Source organism: Labeo rohita, chromosome 17, assembly GCF_022985175.1.
Source record: "Labeo rohita strain BAU-BD-2019 chromosome 17, IGBB_LRoh.1.0, whole genome shotgun sequence".
Taxonomy (NCBI): domain Eukaryota; kingdom Metazoa; phylum Chordata; class Actinopteri; order Cypriniformes; family Cyprinidae; genus Labeo; species Labeo rohita.
This window is the reverse complement of record NC_066885.1, coordinates 9390629-9408303: the sequence shown is the minus strand read 5'-3', so window position 1 is coordinate 9408303 and position 17675 is coordinate 9390629. Positions and strand designations below refer to the sequence as shown.

The 17675-nt window shown below is 35.3% G+C and overlaps 2 protein-coding genes across 51 annotated transcripts in view; both read left to right on the top strand.

Annotated features, from left to right (window-relative positions):
• The first annotated feature begins 247 nt into the window (after positions 1-247).
• Positions 248-13767, top strand: fyna (FYN proto-oncogene, Src family tyrosine kinase a). The gene is made up of 13 exons (XM_051133901.1): positions 248-432; positions 1581-1668; positions 2848-3104; positions 3630-3726; positions 4854-4952; positions 5136-5239; positions 6759-6908; positions 6997-7161; positions 7369-7548; positions 7872-7948; positions 8062-8215; positions 9751-9882; positions 12109-13767. The coding sequence occupies exons 3-13, from the start codon at positions 2858-2860 to the stop codon at positions 12315-12317; spliced, it is 1614 nt and encodes a 537-aa protein (XP_050989858.1). The 5' UTR covers positions 248-432; positions 1581-1668; positions 2848-2857; the 3' UTR covers positions 12318-13767.
• A 1886-nt stretch (positions 13768-15653) lies between these two features.
• Positions 15654-17675, top strand: part of si:ch211-266g18.10 (titin) — a 40101-nt gene continuing 38079 nt past the window's right edge. For 26 of the 50 annotated variants that reach the window (XM_051132939.1, XM_051132942.1, XM_051132940.1 and 23 more), the window contains exons 1-3: positions 15655-15979; positions 17128-17331; positions 17421-17525. In XM_051132939.1, the coding sequence (XP_050988896.1) occupies positions 15961-15979; positions 17128-17331; positions 17421-17525 (328 nt within the window). In that variant the 5' untranslated portion in view covers positions 15655-15960. Of the gene's footprint in view, positions 15980-17127; positions 17332-17420; positions 17526-17675 lie in introns of all 50 variants that reach the window. The other 24 variants (XM_051132979.1, XM_051132978.1, XM_051132947.1 and 21 more) reach the window with 2 other exon arrangements.

Below are 17675 nucleotides of genomic sequence, written 5' to 3'. Positions count from 1 at the left end.
ATTTTTTTTTAACTCAGAAAACACACCAAATTATTGGTGTCACAGGTTGTCGACGATTACAGAGAGATTTGTGGAGCATGACCAGACAGTCCTTGTTTTCCTATAGTACCCACAGCTGAGCCCACGCTGCATAGTAAAAGCAAGAAAGGACCATCTAGGAGGCAAAATATGCGCACGCACGCAGGCGTCTTCTGCGCCAGCTGATTGGCTGAGCCTCCTGTCAATCACACCCTCGGTCCCCAGAGAATCCGCCTCAGCAACGCCATCATCTGTTACACTCGGCGACAGGAGCAGCCTGAGCCGTCAGGGCCAATGTTGTTATTTTCATAATTCACCGAGATTTAATTAATAGAAAAAGCTGTCTGCAAATGACCTATTTTCGATTCTCTCTTTGCGGTGAAATACAAAACACTTCAGGCGACCCCTCTCTTGGTAAGCATTTTTTTGATGGTCTGGCGTTTTTGATACACTTGGTGCAGCCGATTCGTATCCAATAGATATTGTGGTTCATGGAAATGATGGGAGATGGAGGCTTTATAATGCTAGAGCGGGCGGACTAACCATAATGCTTTCGCTTTATCAGTCGCATGATATTTAAAGATGTTTAACATCGAGAACGAGTGTATTTTGGGTAGGGATGGTGAGATGCTTTTGCTCCCAAGCGCTCGTCTCTGGCAGCAGGATTGATGCGCAGCAGAAAAAGCCTTATGTACACAATTGAATGGAAGAATAAGGCCTCTGTCACTGGACAGTAGTCATCTTATAATAGAATGAAATCATACAATACCCTTTATCAGGGTATACTGTTTCAGCACACAAGCGTTTGTGTGACTTAACGGATTTAGTTTTTTATTTTATTGTATTTTTAGTACAATCTATTGATTTTTTTTTGGTTATTTAATGCCTGTTCGAATGTATGTGCAGTGGACCTAAGGCACAAAAAGCTCTTTTCCCCTTTTATTGCTTTCTTTATGCATGCAGAATGATAAATACAGGGTTTCCACGGTCGTGGAAGACCTGGAAAAATCTGGGAATTTTTAAATAGTCTGGGAAAGTAATAAAACGTCAAAAGTCATGGAAATGTTTTTATGTTTCGAGTCCCAGAAAGTCAAATCCTCCATTAGCAGCATTCAAATCTTTTTGAGACTCATAAAATTATATAAATCTCTTAATTTAAAGGACTGGTTCCTGAAAATCTCCCAGCAATCTCTGTAAATACATATACACAGTACAAAAAGTCTCATTTATGAAAAGGATCGGTTATTACTGACTTAATTAACATGTCTCCTATATATTTTTGTTATGAGGAGTAAAAATTATATAGCTTGTATTTATAACAGTATTTCTTTTAATATATTTGGTATAATATCTGTGATCTAGACACTTTTTCTTGTGCAACAAGCATGAATGGCTCTTTCTTCTGAATTCTTTGTTTTCTGCAGAATAATTAAAGGATGCTAGAGGATGTTTAACTTATACAGACATCAGACTTTAAATATTCTTCAACACAGTGTGCTGTAGTTCCACAGAAGTTGTTTGCCAATAAAACAATGTCTTTGGCTTTTGTTTCGCCCACTCAGGCAAAGGAGCAAATCGTAGATGTTTTCACATCATCTTTAATTGAATGGAATGCGAATACTCCACTGTGGTAGCCCAGTGCTTGCCTTGGTATGTTTGTTGAATATATGTTTTTGTTTACTTTCTGCATGTGTTACATTTCAAGTCTTGTATAAAAGGCCACTTATATTTACATTTTTTAAATATTAACAATGTTCTGTAGAAAAGAAAACTAGTTATGTTAAAGGAATAGTACAACCAAAAATGACAATTTGCTGAAAATTTACTCATTGCATCACTTGCTCAGCAATGAATCATCTGCAGTGAATGGGTGCCGTCACAATATCCACAAATAATCCGCACGACTCCAGTCTGGCAATTAAAGTCTTTTGAAGTGAAAAGCTGTGTGTTTGAAATAAACAATTCGTTAAGATGTTTTTAACTTCAAACTGCTGCTTCTTTCTAAAATGCAAGTCCTCTATCCATAATATTGCTTTCTCCAGTGAAATAGTCATCTTGTCTGAATCAGGAGAGAAATATGCACAAATCAAGCACTGTTTATAAGCGTAAACAGTCTAAAAGTTCTAAACAAATATGTCTGATTTTGATGTGAGAAGACAAGAGAGTACTTTTTCACTGGATGAAAATGTTATTAAGAATGTTATTAAGAAGAGTAAGAACTGGTATTTTCAGCATTACAAACACAGCTTTTTGCTTCACAAGACACTAATTGATGGACTGGAGACGTGTGGATTACTTGTGGATTATTGTGATGTTTTTATCAGCTGTTTGGACTCTCATTCTGACGGCACCCATTCACTACAGAGGATCCATTGGTGAGCAAGTAATGAAATTTTTCTTCAAATCTGTTCTGATGAAGAAACAAACCCATCTACGTCTTGGATGGCCTGAGAGTGAATATATTTTCAGCAAATTTTCATTTTTGGGTGAACTATTCCTCAACTCAATTATCCAAATCATGCTATTTGCGAATAAAATTAAATGAATCACATATTCAGTGACACATCTATTTATTTTCACTGTGATTACAGACTGTTTGCTTAAAACCAAATGTCTTTCTAAAGTTGAATTAATTATTGATTTATGTCCATTTCAAGTAATCACTCAAGGATGTGTGTTTACTTCCAGTCAGTTGTTTTGAATATGAATCTGAACCTCCTCTTTAATATGTCTAATTTGATTAGATTCAAAGCAATAAAATGTCAAAGCAGAAATAAATATCAAGTCATTCTGCATGAATATTCATTTATGCCTGTCTTCACTACTAAGAATATAGATAATGGGCTGTGTGCAATGCAAGGACAAAGAGGCAACCAAACTCACAGACGACAGAGAAACTAGCGTCTCCCAGCATGCAGGATATCGATACGGAGCCGATCCGACACCTCAGCACTACCCCAGCTTTGGAGTCACCACTATACCCAACTACAACAACTTCCATGCGCCTGTCAGTCAAGGAGTGACTGTGTTTGGGGGAGTGAACTCTTCTTCACACTCTGGAACGCTACGATCCCGGGGTGGAACAGGTAGAACAAACGAGGGACTTTACTGTTCTAGCACTCAAACAGAAAGTGAAATATCTTTAAACCGTCCTGAATGTTAAAGTCAGTGTGACATGAAAAATCACATTTATTAACTTCCATAGTACCCATTGCTAGTTTTATTGAGCCTGTTGGATCTACATCATTCCAAATGAAAATGAAAATGTATATCTTTCTTGTTAAGTTTCTGAAAAAGCTTTCCTTTTTGGCTGACATCACTGAGGCCTCATTTTTCAGCCCCTGTTCTGCTGTCTTCATTCTGGTATCAAGATCTAATCAAATCTGATGGATAAATTCCATCAAAACATCCTGGCCTACATTTCACAAATGAATTGTGAATACTGTTTAATGTTGACCATTTAAAACAACATTTTCCAAATCTTTTTTAAAAATATCCCAACAATTTTTTATTTTGGATCACATTGTACTGCACATTGTTGAAACATTGTAATGTTTCTGTAAAACGGCATAGTTTTAGTAGCTGATGTTATTTGTCATTTTCTTTTGCAGGAGTAACACTCTTTGTAGCACTTTATGATTATGAAGCAAGGTCAGAGGATGATCTCAGCTTCAGGAAAGGGGAAAAGTTCCAGATTCTAAATAGCACGTAAGTTCACAGAACATATTTAAAAGACATATAGTGTTTCATAATCCAAATCCAATACAAAAGTATTCTTTTTAATTGTTTTTTGAAAATTCACTTTTCAGTAGGATACTGTCTGAAATATTAACGAATGCTTTTAATGTACACTACTGTTCAAAAGTGTGGGATCAGTAAGATTTTTTAATGTCTTTGAAGCTGTAATATTGTGAATTTGTTCTGAGTGTATTCTACTTTAAAATATTTTAAAATGAAATTTATTGTGATTTATTGTGACTAATTGTGATGGCAAAGCTGAATTTCCATTACATTACTCCAGTTATCACATTATTCTTCAGAAATCATTGTTATTTACTAATATGGTGTTCAAGAAACATTTATGTTTATATTTATCAGTTTGAAAACTATATTTTTTGTGAAAAACATAATGCATTCTTTAATGAATAGGAAGTTCAAAATAACAGCATTTATTTGAAATATAAATCTTTTGTTGCAATATAAATGTCTTTATTGTTAGTTTTGATAAATGTAATGCATCCTTGCTGAATAAAAATATTAATTTAATCTGCCCTAACGAAAAATAAATATACTAAAATGTATTTAAAATACATTAATTTCATGCAACCATACTACAAATACATTTACATATTATGTAATTAATAAAAATACCCTGCAATTGTACTTTTAGCATATTAATCTGGTATATTTAAAATCTATTACAAGTATACTTCAGGTACACTTTAAATATTTTGCATTTAAAGACCGATATTTTTTAAAGATCATGCAATCTTCATCAATAGTGACATTAAAACATATTTTAGTCTTAATATTAAGAAATGTGCATTGTGCACAAGTAGTACTCCAAATTAAAAAAAAAAGTTTAATTAAAATTTTATATCATTACGTCTCAAGCGATATGTCAGTAAATATGTTAATAGACTTGACTATACTTAGTATTAAATAAATGCATTTAAACCTATTACTATTTATTAGGGTGTACTTCCCATTTTGGGAGATTTTTAAGTGTAACTTTTTTATATGCATTATGTTTTCCTTCTTAATAACTGAAACTTGACCCATTCAAAATGTGTTAATTGTTTATTTGTTTTCTTGCTCCTGCTGCTGTATATCAGGGAAGGAGACTGGTGGGAGGCCCGCTCTCTCACTACAGGTGGAACAGGATACATACCCAGTAATTATGTGGCTCCAGTAGACTCCATACAGGCAGAAGAGTAAGTTCCATTTTAGTTCTAAAATAGACAAAAGTGAAATATAAATAGGAAGGCTATCCAGAAGAACAATGTCTGTTATATGCGTTACTCCTAGTAGTGTTTTCATTGGGACAAGGGCAGTAACATAGTTTTGTCATGTGGTCTTACTGTTAACCAAACCAAACACTATGTATCCCTTTGTAGTTGGTATTTCGGAAAACTTGGCCGTAAAGATGCAGAACGGCAACTGTTGTCAAATGGAAATCCCAGAGGCACTTTCCTTATAAGGGAGAGTGAGACCACGAAAGGTAATTTGCAGTTACACTACCATTCGCAAGTGTGGGGTCAGTAAAATGTTTATTGTCTCTTATGCTCATCAAGGCTGCATTTATTTAATCAAAAATACAGTAAAAACAGTGATACTGTGAAGTATTTCTACAATTACAAATAACTGTTTTATATGTTAATATACAGTTGAAGTCAAAAGTTTATATCCACCTTGCAGAATCTGCAAAATGTTAATTATTTTACTATAATAAGACGGATCATACAAAATGCATGTTATTTTTTTATTTAGTACTGACCTGAATAAGATATTTCACATAAAAGATGTTTACATGTACATCCACAAAAGGAAATAATAGTGGAAATTATAAAAATGACCCCATTCAAAAGTTTACATACACTTGATTCTTAGTACAGTGTTGTTACATGAATGATCCACAGCTGTTTTTCTTTAGTGATAGTTGTTAATGAGTCACTGCCTGCTGTTCTTCAGAAAAATCCTTCAGGTACCACAAATTCTTTGGGTTTTCAGCATTTTTGTGTATTTGAACCCTTTCCAACTATGACTGTATCATTTTAAGATCCATCTGTCCACACTGTGGACAACTGAGGGACTCATATGCAACTGTTACAGAAGGTTCAAACGTTCACTGATGCTTCAGAAGGAAACAGGATGCATTAAGGGCTGGGAGCTGAAAACCTTTTGAATTTGAAGATGAGGGTAAATTTTTTGTCTTCTGAGAAACAAGTAATTATCTTCCGTAGCTTCTGAAGGGCAGTACTAAATGAAAAAAATGTGATATTTAGGCAAAATAAGAAAAATGTACACTTGTGTACAAATATACACATTCTGTTCAAAAATTTTCACCCCCTGGCTCTTAATGCATTGTTTTTCCTTCTGAAGCATCAGTGAGCGTTTGAACCTCCTGTAATAGTTTCATAGTCCCAGAGTCCCTCAGTTGTCCTCAATGTGAAAAGATGGATCTCAAAATCATGCAGTCATTGTTGGAAAGGGTTCAAATACACAAAAATGCTGGAAAACCAAAGACATTGTGGGACCTGAAGGATTTTTCTGAAGAAAAGCAGGCAGTTCAACTGTTCAGGACAAACAAGGGACTCATTAACAACTATCACTAAATAAAAAACAGCTGTTGATCATTCGGGTAACAATAACAACAGTATTAAAAATCAGCTTCAGCTGTATTTTAAAGTGTCACTTATTTTTATGATAGCAAAGCTACATTTTCACCCGCCATTCAGTGTCACATAATTCTTTAAAGATCATTCTAATATCCTGATCTGGTGCTCAAGAAACATTTCATATTATCATTAATGTTGAGAACAGTCGCTTTATTTATTTTGTGGAACTCATGTTACATTTTTTCCAGGATTTTTTATGAATTGAAAGTTTAAAAGAGCAGCATTTGAAATATAAACCTTTCAGTTTATCAATTTAATGCATCCTTGACAGACAAAAGTACTGATTTCTTAAATTTCTCTTGGTCCTGTATCTAATTTTCTGTTCTCTCATGTTTATTCTAGGAGCGTATTCATTGTCCATACAGGACTGGGATGAAACTAAAGGCGACCACGTGAAGCACTACAAGATCCGCAAATTGGACAATGGAGGATATTACATCACCACTAGAGCTCAGTTTGAAACCCTGCAACAGCTTGTGCACCATTATTCTGGTAAATCTGCATTGAATGCCTAATACAAAAAGTAATCCATCCTAAACGATGTACTAACAGTGTAATCTATTCATATTTCTGCATTCAGCTCGGGCTGCAGGACTTTGTTGCCGTTTAATAGTCCCGTGCCATAAAGGCATGCCCCGCCTTGCTGACCTCTCTGTCAAAACCAAAGATGTATGGGAGATCCCACGGGAGTCACTTCAGCTCATCAAACGATTGGGGAATGGACAGTTCGGAGAGGTTTGGATGGGTAAGAGATTAGCTTAACCACACGCCCAATAAAAGAGTTTGATATTCATACATTACTTATAATTCCAGGGGTATAAATCCAGCCCTTTCAGTGAGGCAGAGAACATTTCCTCTCGTCAAAAGAAAGCCAGCTGTCTTGGAAGGATTTATGTGTGGTTCCTTTCAAGAGCCGTGTGACTCACTATGAAATCTCGTCTCTGAATGGCAGGCACTTGGAATGGCAATACTAAAGTGGCAGTGAAGACCTTGAAACCAGGCACAATGTCCCCAGAGTCGTTCCTGGAGGAGGCTCAGATAATGAAGAAGCTGAGGCATGACAAGCTAGTGCAGCTTTATGCGGTCGTCTCTGAAGAACCCATCTACATTGTGACAGAATATATGAGCAAAGGTAGGAACATTTTTTTTACAAACAGAAGTGCTAAATAAATGCTGTTCCTTTGAACTTTCTTTTCATCAATGAATCCTGAAAAAAGGTCACGGTTTGCATAAAAATTACTGTTTTAAACATTGATTTCACCAAATCAGCATATTAGAATGATTTCTGAAGAATCATGTGACACTAAAGACTGGAGTAATGATGCTGAAAATTCTAAAATTTCGAAATTGATTCAAAAAGAAAATTTTAAATTGTAATAATATTTCACAATATTACTGTTACATCTTCAAAGAAATCACACAGGTTTGTTCACATGTATATTGATTGTCTTTCAGGGAGCCTGCTGGATTTCTTGAAGGATGGTGAAGGACGTGGGCTTAAGTTGCCAAATTTAGTGGACATGGCCGCTCAGGTTAGTTAAATTGTTTTGACACCCATAATAGATTGCGGTATCTGGATTTAGCAAGCACTTACTTGACCATAGGACATTTAAGTGTTTCATTGCTTGTGCAACTTATTCTTTAGGTTGCTGCAGGCATGGCTTACATTGAAAGGATGAACTACATCCACAGAGATCTGCGGTCTGCCAATATACTTGTTGGTGACAGCTTAGTGTGCAAGATTGCCGATTTTGGACTGGCCAGACTAATAGAGGACAATGAATACACAGCACGACAAGGTAAGAGTTACACTCTGTTTTCGTAAGTTTAGTCAGCCCTCAAATGTACAGTGTTGTCATGTGGCAACATCATTTTTGTTCACTTTACACTAACAATTAAAAAAAAAGTACATTGCATTATAAAATTATTATTAAAGGAGAAGTTCACTTCCAGAACAAAACTTGACAGATTATGTGCTCACCCCCTTGTCATCCAGAATGTTCATGTCTTTCTTTCTTCATTAGATAAGAAATTACGTTTTTTGAGGAAAACATTTCAGGATTTCTCTCCATATAGTGGACTTCTATGGTGCCCACGAGTTTGAACTTCCAAAATGTAGTTTAAATGCAGCTTCAAAGAGCTCTAGACGATCCCAGCTGAGGAAGAAGGGTCTTATCTAGACAAATTTTCTAAACAAATTGAAAATGTATATTTTTTTACCTCAAATGCTCGTCTTGTCTAGCTCTGCGTGAGCTCTGTGTGTTCCAGTTCAAGACAGTTAAGGTAGGTTCGAAAAACTCCCATCTCATTTTCTTCTCCAACTTCAAAATTGTCCTACATCACTGCACAAGTACCGACCTAAGTGAACGTGCAAAGAAGATCAAACACCCTTTACAAAAAAAGTTGGAGAAGAAAATGAAATGTGAGTTTTTCGACACACCCTAACTGTCTTGACCCGGAATACACAGAGTTCACGCAGAGCTAGACAAGATGAGCATTTGAGGTAAAAAAGTATATAAATTTTAATTTTTTTCAGAAAATGACAGATCAAACTTGCGGGCACCATTGAAGTCCATTATATAGAGAGAAATCCTGAAAAGTTTTCCTCAAAAAACATAATTTCTTATCGACTGAAGAAAGAAAGACACGAACATCTTGGATGACAAGGGGGTGAGTAAATTATCTGTAAATTTTTGTTCCGGAAGTGAACTTCTCCTTTAAGATAGCAGATTAGCGTAGTTTTACAGTGAATTAGAGAAAAATATTGAAGTGGTCATCATATGGATTATTTATTACTTATAATGTTAATACAATTTTTTGCACAAAAAATATTTTGAAAAATGCTTATTTTCAACCCTCATTCTGACCCTCTGTCTAAAACGACTTGTTTTAAGGGGCGTGTCCTTTAAGACTTCAGTCAGTAATCAGTACAAAAATGGTACAAAAAAGCTCTTATATGGCAAAAGATCAAGGCAAATTTGATTTCCTTTACCATATGGCAAGTGGCACATTTAAATTGCAATAATGCATTTTTGGTTATTTCCTCATTTTAATAAACATTGACATCACGTGTACTACTGTGTTTATATTATTTATTTATTGTAAGTGTTTGTAGTACAATGTTCAGTTGCATATGGAAACATTTCGAAATGGCAACCTCTCAAATAGGGATGACGTGGCTATACAGGTCTGAGCTATGTTTCATCTGCTTATGTTTGTTTCCTTATGCACATATTCAACAGAGTTGAATCTGTAATTTCCCTGGGAACGTTGCCCAATTCACAAGTAGGCCACATTTCGAGATCAGATCCATAAATCCAGTGTTCCGTTGTAGGTGCCAAGTTCCCAATCAAGTGGACGGCTCCAGAGGCAGCGCTCTACGGAAGGTTTACTATCAAGTCAGACGTGTGGTCATTTGGAATACTCCTCACAGAGCTGGTCACCAAAGGACGCGTGCCCTATCCAGGTGAGATCTGATGGTGGAAGGTACATTTTTAGACCATTAAAGGGATAGTTGACCCAAAAATGAAAATTATGTCATTAATTACTAACTAAATCATGTATTTCCAAACCTGTAAGACCTTCGTTCATCTTCAGAACACAAATTAAGATATTGATTTGATAAAATCCAAGAGCTTTCTGATCCTGCATAGACAGCAATGGTACTACCACATTCAAGGCCACGAAAGGTAGTAAGGACATTGTTAAAAATACTCTGTGTGACATCAGTGATTCAGCCTTAAATTATACCAGTAATACCATTGCTGTCTATGCAAGCTCTCTGATTTAATAAAAAATATCTTAATTTGTGTTTTGAAGATGAATGAAGGTTTGAAACAACATGGGGTTGAGTATTTTTGGCTCAACTATCCCTTTAACGCTGACAGAAACTGACTAAAGTCTTGTAGGTTAAAATGATTTAAATATAGTTACAATTTTAAGTAACAAGATTAATTCTTAAAGGGATAATTTACTCAAAAATCTGAATTTTGTCATTGTTTACTCACCTACATATTGTTCTAAACCTGTATGAACATAAAAATGTCTGTGTTTTTTGTCCTTGCATTGAACGTCAGTGAGGTCCAGTGTTGTTCTGGACTCCATAGACTTACATTGTATGGACAAAAGCAGAAACATTCAACCAGAACAGAAATAATCACCTTTTGTGCTTTTATGTTTTTTTTGGATAAATTATGCCTTTAAAGGGCTAGTTCACCATTTATTCTCTCATGTTGTTCCAAACCTATAAGATTTTTGTTAAAGGAGAAGTCCACTTCCAAAACAAAGATTCACATATAATTTACTCACCCCCTTGTCATCCAAGATGTTCATGTCTTTCTTTCTTCAGTCGTAAAGAAATTATGTTTTTTGAAGAAAACATTTCAGCATTTTTCTCCATATAATGGACTGATATGGTGCCCCGATTTTGAACTTCCAAAATGCAGTTTAAATGCAGCTTCAAACGATCCCAAATGCGTTTGTAAACGATCCCAGCCGAGGAAGAAGGGTCTTATCTAGCGAAACGATCGGTTATTTTAATAAAAATATTACAATTTATACACTTTTTAATGCCAAACGCTCGTCTTGTCTTACTCTGCCTGGACTGTTTTTGTTCCGAAAAACTCAGGAACTCCGAAAAATTCGAAAATCGGGGCACCATATCAGTCCATTATATGGAGAAAAATGCAGAAATGTTCTCAAAAAACATAATTTCTTTACAACTGAAGAAAGAAAGACATGAACATCTTGAATGACAAGGGGGTGAGTACATTATATGTGAATCTTTGTTTTGGAAGACTTCTCCTTTAATCTTTGAAACACAAATTAATGTATTTTTAATGAAACCTGAGAGGTTTCTGTACCCTCAATTAAAATCCAGGCCGCCAATTCTTAGCATATCCAAAATGGTCATAAAGGTGTTGTAAAACGAATCTATAAAAAAGACATTTAGTCTTATGAAGACTAAATATGAGGCTTATTTATGATGAACATCACTTTAAATGAGGCTATTATTTACATCTAAAAAGTAATTGACAATAAACACGAAAGCTCAAATATGCATGTGATGCACGAGAACCAATAAAGTTTGTTGTAGCGTGGAAAATATGCGCTTAAACTGTGATACGCTCTGCGTAGATCTGTTTATATCCAAATAAAAGCCTAAATGAAATATGTTCATCATATAAAGGGGATGAATCTCTTCACAAGTCTTAAACTGAACCACTCAATTCATATGGATTAAGTTTGCGATGCCTTAATGACCATTTCGGATCTTCTACATTTATACTAAATGCATAAACGTAATGTAAATGTTCTACTGGTTACCTGGACTTTCAATAGAGGGACCGAAACCTCTCAGGATTATTAAAAAGATCATAATTTCTGTTTTGAATGTTAGCCAGTGTGGTATGATTTTAAAACAACATGAGGGTGAGTTAAAGGCATAGTTCACACAAAAAGTTCCAAACTTGTAAGACTGCCTATAATTTAAACTGTTTTAGTCCATACAATATACAAAAGTCTATGGGGTCCAAAACAACACTGATTTTTCACTTTCACTTTTTGAGCTAACTTTTCCTTTAAGAGCTTGCATACATGAATGAAGTGCAACTCTGCATCATACAGGAATTTAAGGGCCCCTCAGCTTGTTTTTTTCCAGTTAAAGAGCACATGCTTTGCATTTGTCCCTCAGGCATGAACAACCGAGAAGTCTTGGAGCAAGTCGAGCGTGGTTACAGGATGCCCTGCCCCCAGGACTGTCCCAGCTCCCTGCACGAGCTCATGCTCCAATGCTGGAAGAGGGACCCCGAGGAGCGGCCCACCTTTGAGTATCTGCAAGCCTTCCTGGAGGATTACTTCACTGCCACCGAACCACAATACCAACCCGGGGACAACCTCTAAACACGGAGCTCCAGACCATAGAGTGTACGCCACAACAGACTGCCCTTCAAAAGACTGAGCGTTTGATGAGAAAAGCTTCCAAGTTTTGTGCCATCTCGACCCGATATCTGACACAATCCATCTTCCATTGAAAAAAAGGACATGCAGTCGCATTATATCTGTCAGTAAAGCCAAAAATAGTATTCTGGGGAGAGACATCACTCACGGTTAATGATAAGAATGGCTTGTTTGTATGTAGTGTAAATAGTGTGTTTAGTTTTCCCTTGTATTTGGCTTGTTTTATTACTTTTTATAATGCTGTTTTGCGTTCGTATCCAGGCCGAGAAAGTCGACGCTGTGAGGAAAGCATGATCAACAGAGGCGGCATCAACCGTTTTAAGATTTACAATGATTCTGGAAATCATTCCTAGACACTTCCAGTAGGACGTTGACCAGCCTCTTTTAAATATTCGAGGAATTCTGTCAATTGTATATTCAATTTACTGTACGTGTCAAAACACTCCCTTCTAGCCGAGACATACAGCAGTGCATAGGTAGCATTTCTGACACATTATTGTGACTTTCACAGAAGGTAATGATGTCTGCACTGGTTTTAGTGATTTTGCTGGGCCTAATTATTTTGCACCTGCTTTTAGCAAGCGCTCAATGTCGCTCTTTTGTTTTCTCTGCTTCTTAGAATGAGTGCATTTTCTATTTAGTCACTTTGGATTAACAATAGAGCAATGTATGTATCAGAATAGTACGAGACCAAGTGGGCATTATGCTTGACCATACTTGCATCTTTCCTGCAAATAAGATAAAATGACTGCTAACATTACTGTTGTGAGAGAAAATAAAACGAGTCCATTAAATGTATCTCACAATATCATGCATTATAAAATAACACGACTAAATGCGTAGAGAAATATTATGAAACGGTAGAATTTCACTCGAGATAACTCATTGCTGGTCTGCCTTGTTTTTTGCCCCTCATTTTGTCCTTCATGATAAAATGACATGTCTGAATATTCATCATCGGGTCGTTCTTTGATTTTTTTTGTTGTCGCATTTAAGAAGTGTCAGACTTTCTCTATGAACATGCTTACTGTAGGTCAACGATATTCTCACATATTCTCATTGCGACAATATCGGCATGAGCCATATTTCAAGAACAGTTAATCACCTACTCTTCACAACTACAGTATTGATTTCAGCCTTCATTCAGGGTTCAAATGAAGGCTGCTTTTATCTGGGCCTATAATTAAAATTATGTGATGCATTTGTGTTCAAATCCAACCTCATAATTTTCACGTTTATTTTTGTACCATCTATGTTTGGATTAATTCATAAATATTGTTTATTTAATTGCTTTGTTTCATTTATGCACAAACATTTTTAGAATAAAGTGTCATTCAAATCCATTTCTTTCAAACCTTCGTTTTTTCACCTATCATTAAATTATAATTGAGTATCTTTTGTGTTAAGATCATTTTGCAGGTTCTTAAAAATGTGACATTTCTGACCAAACTAAAACAACCTGGTCTCTGACCTGGTCTTAAAACAAATTCATATTTGCGCATTAATACATTGATTTATGCATTAATTCGAATTAAAAGTTAATAATAAATAATTTACATTGTTATAAAATATGTATATTTTGAATAAACACTGTACTTTTTAAACTTGTTATTCATAAAAGAATCCTGAAAAAAAAAATCACAGGTTCCAAATAATAAAGTTTGGCAACTGTTGATATTATCCAACATTGATCATTCTAATAATAAATCCGCATATTAGAATGATTTCTGAAGGATCATGTGACACTTAAGACTGGAGTAACAGCTGATAAAAATTCAGCTTTTCATCACAGGAATAAATTCTATTTTAAAGTATGTTAAAATAAAAAAACATTATTTTATATTGTAAAAACATTTTGCAATATTACTGGGTTTTTTTCTATATTTTTAATCAAATAAATGCAGCCTTGATGAGCATAAGAGACTTCTTTAAAGACTATTACAAGTCTTACTGACCCCAAACTTTTGAACGGTAGTGTATATATATAGCAAAACATTAGTTGCCATTTTTGTTTAATTATTTAATGCAATGACAATTGAAATAATTTTTAATTTTTGAAATAAGTCTCATAAAGGCTGCAGTTATTTGGGAAAAACAGTAATATTGTGAAATATTATATACATAATATTACATAATATACATACTATTATAACATTATATACATAAGTAAATGTTTTCTATTTTAATATATTTTAAAACGTAATTGATTCCTGTAAATGTTCAGCATCATTAGTCTTAAGGGTCACGTGATCATTCAGATTATCAGTGTTGAAAACAGTTCTGCATCTTGTGGAAACCTTTTTTTTAGGATTCTGTGATGAATAGAAAGTTCAAAAGGACAGCATTAGCTATTAATAAATTATTTTTGCATTACAAATACATATTTAATTGGATATTTTTACTTTTCCAGTGAGAGTGGGCGTGGCCATTTGTAAATTTTATGTGTCTGGCTTCCGGTCTCATCCGCTATCTGTACAAAACAGCTCGTTTTGCTGCTTGATATTACAAACTGGTGTGTCTGCGATATTATTTTAATGTATTATCTCAATTACGAACACAATGGTTTGCAAACAGTTTTACTGTTTACTGCACTTCGTTATTCTTCTCTGTGTATTTCCCTACGGCGGCTTATGAACCGGAAGTCTAACACATTACCAGAAAACAGCTTACTAATTTGTAGCATTTTAATCAATTAAACAATTTGCAAGCAGGCAACAAGGTCCATTCTCACCCTCCATATTGCTTCCACTTTCAGCAGTGCAGTTCTGTAATTCCCTGCTTGTCCAGCGGAGGGCCACTGCATTCCAGCCAAAACATGTTGATCCGAGCCACATAAATGTCCACATCTCACGTCTCTTCTCAGCTTAAAAATAGTAGCCATGCTTCTATATTTTAGATCTGTTCTACGAAATCACCAGTGAAACCATATGCAGTGAGATTTAATAAAGAGTGCTAATTAGAAGCATGATTCACTTTTAAATAGAGTGTAATCCTAACCACAATTATTCGATTCATCGAAATCACCATCTATTTTGAAAACATGATTACTGTGGGGATGCAGTATTACATAATATAATGAAACATGCATTAACTGAAACACCAAAAACTAAAACAAACTCTGTGAATATCCAACTGTCTCCTTTTCTTTTGCTTCCAGTAGGATCACACCCCCTGCCGCCTAAAAAGGCAAGAGAGAGTGCAGCTGGTAAATGCTATACTGTCTAAGAATAAACCGGGCTTGCAGTGGATAAGGTTACCTTGAAGCACCCCAGCACTTTTCCCGTCCCACCAATAACATGGGCTAAATTACCAGCACCTATTTGCTGCGTCCCCTGCCAGAGCCTGAACTCCCCTGTTTATGGCCCTGACCTAATATCCCATTCTCCCCCAGCCATGGTCCCAAATCCGGCACTTTGAAAACCCTCATCCCGCTTTTCTCACGAGATTGCGAGGTTTCACCCGTGGATTGGATGGGGACGACAAAGAGGAACACCTTTTCCTGAGTGGGATTTAACATCAACTGGGTGAAACCGGCCAAATAAGATTACACAAGCAAAATCAAAGGACATTCGGCTGAAGTACCACCATGGCTCAGGCAACTAAAGGTACTGCAGGTTTTGTACTCACGATCTCCTGCATTTGATTGACTGACAGAGCTTAAATAATAAGTGCTAAAAAAAACTAAAGTAGATATTTAGTATAATATTTAAGAATAATGTTGAAAAAGAAAAGATTGAATCACAATTAATGTTGTTGTGGTACCATATAAAACTGAATTAACAGCTCAGCTGATCTTTGTATGATTTTAACATGCTGAAACACATTATATTCTGTACTCTTAACACTTATGTAGCTTAGAGCATTTTTAAATGTTTTCGGGATTATTACAGAAAAGTCTATAATTAACTTAAAATAATTCAGAACCTCTGAAATGTATAATTTAGATTTATCAGTGCAAATGTTGTTTGAACTTTCTTTTTATCCACGAATCCTGAATCAGTGTTGATAATAAAAATAAATGTTATCTGAGCACCAAAACAGCATACTGATATATGATTATGATATGGTGATATATGATTTCTGAAGGATCATGTGACATTGAGGACTGGAGTAATGGCTGCTGAAAATTCAGCTTTGCCATCACAGGAATAAATTATATTTTCAAATATATTAAATAATAAAATAGCTATTTAAAATTGTAATAATATTTCACAATATTACTCTTTACTGTATTTTCATCAAATAAATGCAGCCTTGGTGAGCATAAGAAATGTTTTCCAAAAACATTATAAAATACTGACCCCAAATTTCGTTACATTTTGGTGAATCTAGCAAACGCATTTAAATATTTGAGTGACAAGTACAATATTAAGACTTTTGTTAATAATTAGCTTCTTTGTTTAGTTCATGATGTCATTAAGCTCATGCAGCAGGGAGAAAATAACACAAGATGGAGATGCAGTTTATTCTTGCAAGCTTGAAGTCAGTTATGCATCTTGCACTTAACGCAAGAGAACAGCTGCGACAAATATCAGTGCATGTTGTTATGGTGCTGTATTTATATAGAATAAACAATAAAAAACAATGTTGAAATTTAGAAGAATTTAGAATAGATTAATACAAGTACTAAAAAAGAACTTAGTAGTTTAGCACACAATCTTTGGGTAACACTTTCCACTTTCTATGACATTTAGGAGCAAGGCTTGTTATATAGACCTTAGTATATGTTATAAATTCATTCATATGTCTCCAGGTCCCATAATGAAGTCCATCCCTCCCACCGCTGTAGATGACCCAGCTAGGGCAGCGCACCCAGACTTACTTACAGCCAGGAGCCATGGAATTTTACGAATCATGAATCGCCCGGCACAATGGGTGGTCGTCATCACACTTCTGATCTCTTGGTCAATAGCAGGTGTTATCGTGTTTGACTTTGTCAGTGACGATCAGATTGCAAGTAAGTTTCAAATAGGCCTAATTTTCACAGTTTCTATTTTATTTACTCTTGTGCTGTTGTTGGGTTCACTCTGAACTGTTTTCATGCAGGCATCCAGGATTTCGGATCTGATCCAGCGCTAGCAGTGAGCAAAGCCATTGAAGGCATTGAAAACAGGATAAACCATATGAACGATAAGTTCAACGATGCTCAAGGTATGCTTTCACAACACACAAAAAGTTTCTTTTAGTAGCTTAAAATAATTAGTAGCATTAAAAATCACCTTACTTTTCAGTGCAATTGAAAATTTAAATAAAAAAAGGTTGCAAAATATATTCCTCTTATTCTTCAGTGCAGAAGTAAGC

Bases quoted from the DNA above. Each gene is read 5' to 3' on its own strand.
- fyna (XM_051133901.1), top strand. From the start codon at position 2,858: ATGGGCTGTGTGCAATGCAAGGACAAAGAGGCAACCAAACTCACAGAC. The intron at 3,105-3,629 runs GTAGAACAAACG...TTTCTTTTGCAG, and splicing joins ACGATCCCGGGGTGGAACAG to GAGTAACACTCTTTGTAGCA. The intron at 4,953-5,135 runs GTAAGTTCCATT...ATCCCTTTGTAG, and splicing joins GACTCCATACAGGCAGAAGA to TTGGTATTTCGGAAAACTTG.